General features: G+C 50.8%; 1 protein-coding gene across 1 annotated transcript in view; it reads right to left on the bottom strand.

Moving 5' to 3' along the window:
• LOC122219347 (zinc finger protein with KRAB and SCAN domains 4-like) overlaps positions 1-6,000 on the bottom strand; it is an 8,498-nt gene continuing 2,498 nt past the window's right edge. Inside the window, exons 3-5 of the mRNA XM_042937537.1 lie at positions 5,202-5,284; positions 4,132-4,255; positions 1-3,249 (exon numbers count right to left, since the gene is read on the bottom strand). Of these exons, the coding sequence (XP_042793471.1) occupies positions 2,387-3,249; positions 4,132-4,255; positions 5,202-5,284 (1,070 nt within the window). The 3' untranslated portion in view covers positions 1-2,386. The remainder of the gene's footprint in view (positions 3,250-4,131; positions 4,256-5,201; positions 5,285-6,000) is intronic.

Below are 6,000 nucleotides of genomic sequence, written 5' to 3'. Positions count from 1 at the left end.
GTATTTTATTCTACTTTAAATATTGGTTATAGCTTAACTAAGCAACGTATTTTACTGGATCTAATTTCATCTAGAAATAATTTTTTGACCACCTTTTTTCAATAGGCTAGTGTTGAAGCCACTTTATAATTCACTTTATCAACATACCTTTGCTTTATACAAAAGCAAGGTGTCCAAAAGACTATCAACAAGGTAATTTTTTCAGGTGAAATTACACAATACTGCCAGACAGATAATATTTTGATCACGTCACTGGGTCTCTGGTACTTACTGAATAAAAGTTAAGCTCCTTGCTCTGGCAGTGAAGACCCCTACAATGTACCTACTTTAAACTTGCTCTATTTACTAAATCTGACAAACTCAATCTTTCTAGCTCTGTCAAACATTGCCCTATCCATGTGATAATAACAGCTCACAGCCAGAAGAAACCTTTTCCTCTCTGAGATTCCACACCCTTCAGCTCACTATTCACAAGGCATTTCTCACGGCACTGATTTATGTACATGTCTTATCAACTTTAGTATACTGAAACCCTAAGCCTAGGTATGTATATATGTATGCATGTGCTTTATTTATTATTGGACACAGTAGGCACTTGAAAGTATTTTTCTACAATATGTCCTCCTCCACAGAAAAATATTTTAGGCTGAGAAGGAGCGGAAAGAATGAAAGGAGGCACAGTGGTCCCTTGTCAATCTCTATGACTTACACATGTACGCTGTCTAGTTTATCAAAAGCTTTCACATACATTTATCTCCATGACACAAACAAATACCAAAGGAAAATGAACAGTGTTTAAGATCAAGGCTATTAGGAAAAATTTAGAAAAAACAGAGGAAAGGAAATGGCTAGCTTTGCAAAAGTAACAAAAGGTTAATTTAAGGAAATTTTAAAAGGCTAAAACAGATTAAATGGAGAAAGTCCATGGAATTTTGGAAAGCTACAGAAGTTCTAAATTAGACTCCAATGAGCAGAAATGAAGACAATGAAAGACTTCAGAGAAGTGGTACAGGGAGAGCCCCACAGTCTGCAGCGTCTCTAGTCAGTTTGCGGTGCTTCAGAGCACGAACCCAGAGAATACCATGTTGGTGACTCAACAAAACATGGTCTGAGATCCATGAGAAATGGACACCATTTTCGGCACAGCTTGGTAAAGCTGGATGCTGGTGGCATCAGGAAGATGTTAAGTCTCTGAAGAACTCTGTAGAAGGTGATTTGAGTGAAAACAAGAGATATCACAAAATTCTTATTGTGGCTTCACATGTTGATACTTTGGATATTGTGGAGTAGGATTCCCAATGTGATTCTGAACAGATACATTGTCTCTGTCTACACTTGGGTTCCCATCCTCATTGGCTGCCTCTGACCCTATCTTCCTATCCCCAACCAACACACCAGTTCTGAAAACATGAGTGAAATTTGTTATAAATATCTGGCATGACTCCTCTAACTTGGAGGAAGCTTAGCTGGTATAAGCTGTGGTGCAACTTGGCTCTGAATTGGGAGAGAGGCATGCAGATGCTGTCTTAGCACTTTGTTAGGCCCAAGATAACTACGAGGTGAGAAACAAGCTGTTCAACATCACAGGATTTCTATCAAAATCCATCATCATTTTGATCTGACTTGATCAATTCATTTATTTACCAGAACGTGAAAGGTTTATCCCATAAAAGGAGCAAAATTAATGTGAACAAATATAATACGGACCAAAGAATGGAGTTACATGGATGCAGCAATCTCACAAATCTAATTAGAAGCTGCTTAAGGCATTCTTACAACTACTATGCTGGTGAAGAAATATGGATTCTCCCACCCCAAATCTGACAACCCTATGTATTTGGTAATAAATGCATTAGACTGACCCAGAATCTAGAACCTCAGAGAATTAGACACAAACACAAATAGCCTTAGAAAGTCCTCAGAAATCTAGACCACGTCAGATTTTCAGAGTTATGGAGGTCACCTCACTGGTGTACTAAATAAACGTTTATAGCACCTACACACAAGGCACAGTGGGGAGTATAATATGGCACAGGTCTGACCAACTGGTGAAACATTCGTTATAGGCAAAATGGTCAGAGCAGCAGCCCCCACATCAGAGCCATCTCGCCAGGAGACGTCATCAAGTGCTGGCTGGAGGTGGTTAGCCAGTCTGGAGGCCCATTTCAGTCCAGTAGGTGAGAACAATCATTTCATGTCCTACCTCTTCCAGAAAACTCTCCCAGAGCCTCCTACCAAACAAGCTGTTTCCCAGCCACCTTCTAGAATGTAGAAGACCACGCATCCCTCCAGACTCGGCCTTCTAACCCAAGATGGCATGTAGCGGTCAGTAAAGCCTCAGCCCCGTTCTGTGAGGAGTGAACGACTCTGGCACGTACGACGGGGCTCACTGTGACAGAACTTTCTTTCCAACATGGCTCCTCCGGTGTTGAACAAGGTATGAAGTTCGGGTGAAGCCTTTCCCGCATGTGTCACACTGATAGGGCTTCTCACCGGTGTGGATTTTCTGATGTTCGAGAAGGCTTCTACTCCGAGTGAAACTCCTGTCACACTCGTCACACGTGTAAGACGCGGGAGCCTCGACGCTTTCCCACCGGCTTTCCACCCTCCCCCGACCCTCCCGGGTCTCTGCACATTCACGATCCTGCGCATCTTTATCGCCGTGGATCCTCTGGTGTCTGAGGAGATGTGAATTCCGCCTGAAAGCTTTGCCACACGTGTTGCACTGGTACGGCTTCTCCCCCGTGTGGATTTTGTGATGTTCAAGGAGGCTGCAGCTCTGGCTGAAGGTTTTCCCACACTCCTCACACCCGTAGGGCTTCTCCCCGCTGTGGGTTCTCTGGTGTTTGATGAGGTTTGAGCTGTGACTGAACACCTTGCCACACTCCTCACACTCGTAGGGCTTCTCCCCGGTGTGGACTCTCTGATGGATGACGAGGGCAGAGCTCCCGATGAAGGTCTTGCCACAGTCTTCACACTCATAGGGCTTCTCCCCGGTGTGGATTCTCCTGTGTTTGGTCAGGCCTGAGCTCTGAGCAAAACTCTTTCCACATTCGTGACAGTAGTGCCTCCTACTTCCCGTGGCAGCTTTCTGCTTTCTCGGGAACCTGCCCTCCCGTTCGCCAGCTTCGGTGCCTTCAGGAATCTGGGCGGTGTCTTCACGCGGGGGGCGTGGCATTCCCCCGGACTCTTGTACTGGCCGGACCTCGTCCACAGGCAGGGCCCGGATCTCGGCCTCTGTCTCACCACCTGAAATAACAAGTGGCCACACGTGGTCAGTGATGCCCTGCCACGCAGGAAAGCTGTGACTACGGTTCCACATACGCGGGGATGAGGGTTTCTGTACAAGAACGAGGATGGGGACGAAGGGGAGAACGGGCCTGGGGTCATTGGAAGCGGGGTGATGGGGGGTGGAGGAGGGTGGGAAGGACCGTGCTGGGGACACTCGCAGAGGCTCTAAGTCCTGAGGACGAAGGCAGGGCCCTGCACTGGGGCTGGACTCGAGGAGGGCTGGGCAGATGGCAGCGGTAAGCAGGCACGCGTGAGGACCTGGAAGTGTTCCGTGCGACACAAGGAGAGCAGGCACGTAGAAAGCCATCGTCGGTCAGGGACGGTCCTCTTGGCTCTTATCCCAGACGAAGGCAGGGGCCCCAACACGACGGGCTTCGGTGCTGACAGGTCTGAGCCAACGCTCCTGCTGCACCATGGTCGAGCGGCACGAGCTCAGACGGGCCAGGCTGTCCCGTGTGTCCTGCACCCCGATCTCTAGCTCGCTTCTCGCTCTCGCCCTACAGTCCCACGGCCCATTTCCCGAGGACACCCCAGCTCTCGTCCCGTGTCGGAACTAGCAACAGAGAGGGGACCAACGGTGACAGCCCTACTATGAGCCAGGCCTGTGCTCGGGGCTCTACCTGCCGTGTCCCACTTAACCCGGCCAGGACGCGGCAGGAAAGGGAAGGGAGCCGGGCCGGGAGGGTTAAAGATCGGGTCACGCACGTGGTTAGTAGCTGGGTTCAGAAACGGTGGCTCTGAACGCAGACAGAATTCAGACAGCGTCTTACGGCCCAGTAGGTTCCAACCGACAGAGGAAGCCACGAAGGCCTACCACAAACCAGCCCCCGTCAGTCTTACCCGGGGAGGTCAGGCCGCCGGGGTTCTCCCGCCCTTCGTCTCCGTGGAAGCTCCCCCGAGAGGAATCCAGCTGCGCCCAGCCAGAGGAGAAAGCCAGGGCCACGTCTTCCGTTTTCAGCAAGCCCTGAAACGGCACACGGGCCTCCTAGTTCCTCTTACCCAGAGTCCCTCCCGGAGCCGGGTGCTGCGCAGAGGGGCTCAGGCGGTGAGGGGACAGTCCCCGAAGGCTCCGCAGACCAAGCCGGCGCGGCACCTAACGCTACTTCTCCCGGTCTCAAGTGACGGCTTCATCAACAAAACCACTGCGGAAGTAGAGTGACAGCACGTGAGGACAGGGGTCTCCACACAAATACGCCAGTCGCCTGCGTCTCTACACAAATACCCCGGACGCCCGCGTCTCCACACAAATGAGCCGGACACCAGGGCACAAGGTAAAGAGATTTGGAAAACGGAGGCCACGCCACTGCAAGGACCGGAACTGACCCCCGCTAGTGATGGTGGCTCACTTGTATTAACAGTTATTCAGATACAGTGAAACGTGGGTCTGAAGTGAGGAAAGTCAGGGAAGCCAATGGACACCCCAGAGCCTCCAGGGCGTGAAGGACCGGGTAAGAAGTTCAATCCAGTTTAAGTACAGACTGTTGCGATCGTGTGACTAGTTGAGACACGTGGGCATGCCGTATCCGTCCCGGCAAGCTAAGGGACCACGTGGTTACCCCCCGGTAACAGGGCAGGAAAGCAAAAGAAAACCTTCGGAACAAAAGCACCGTCACAACAAAAGCTTCAGTTTGCTTTTGCAGAATCACCGTTACTGATGAAGAAGATCCCACTGAAGAAGGGGCTGGCCAAGGACACGGAGTAGGGGTCTGGCAGACGGCACCCAAGCTAGTCATGAAATAGGACGAGGCTCCCAACTAGGCACCAGGAAGTCAGACAGCGACAGACGACACTAGCATACACGAGAAAGTTGACATCCCATCTGGCATTTGGCTGGAGGATGTAGACGGGGAGGGGGCGACCCTCCCAGGATGCACCACGGTAGCGAAGGGCAGGGAGGGGCTCCGGCTCACCTGGGGCTCTGGGGGCAGCCTGGCCGCCACCACTGCGTCTCCTCTGCAGCGCCCTCCCGGGGCAAGCCCAGGATCCTGGAGAACTAGGAAGGAAAGAAGCTCTGGATGAGACGTCCCTGGCACTCAGCCTCCCTCCCTGGCCTGCGGAATCCAAGCTCAAACACTGGGCCTGGAACTTCGTACAGAGTGTGTCTTCCCAAAGGCCCGATCCCTACCCGCTCCAGTCCCGGGGGCTAGAGACCTGTGCTGTGCTCTGCCGACACACAAAATCTATGCAAAAACGGCAGGATCCTTGGAAGGGATGGTGAGTTTAAACCACATAAAACAAGCTTTTCATCTGAAGATACCCTGGGTTTTGCTTGCGAAGGGGAGAAGAGTAAGATTTCAGTTAAAATGCCTTTAGGGGTCATTAAGGGCTTTCTGCTTTGGTTTGGAAGAACTAGAGGTAAAATAAAGCTGGAACCAGAAGGCAGAAATGGGCATCTGCTTGTACAGAACTTGCTCAGCGTCCAGAAGAACCGGAGGTCTCCCTGGAGGAGGCAAACTTTACATGGAGCACAAAACAGCTGGTTTAGCTAGAGCCTGTGTTGGAAGTCAGGACTGCGTGTTGGCCAGCGTCTCAGTGCTGTGTGTCTTGGGACACGTTCAGGGCACGTGAGAAGACACCGCAGGACATACAGCCAGTCCTGTGGAGTAAATCCTGCTATTTTCATAAGAGACCCAGGGTTTAGACATTTATACTCTAATCTGCAGTAGTCCTGTAGTCTGTGGGATATTCCGACGGGCTTTACAGAGTCTG

Source organism: Panthera leo, chromosome B2 (assembly GCF_018350215.1).
Source record: "Panthera leo isolate Ple1 chromosome B2, P.leo_Ple1_pat1.1, whole genome shotgun sequence".
Taxonomy (NCBI): Eukaryota; Metazoa; Chordata; class Mammalia; order Carnivora; family Felidae; genus Panthera; species Panthera leo.
The sequence above is the reverse complement of the archived record's forward strand: the minus strand, read 5'-3'. Positions and strand labels throughout refer to the sequence as shown.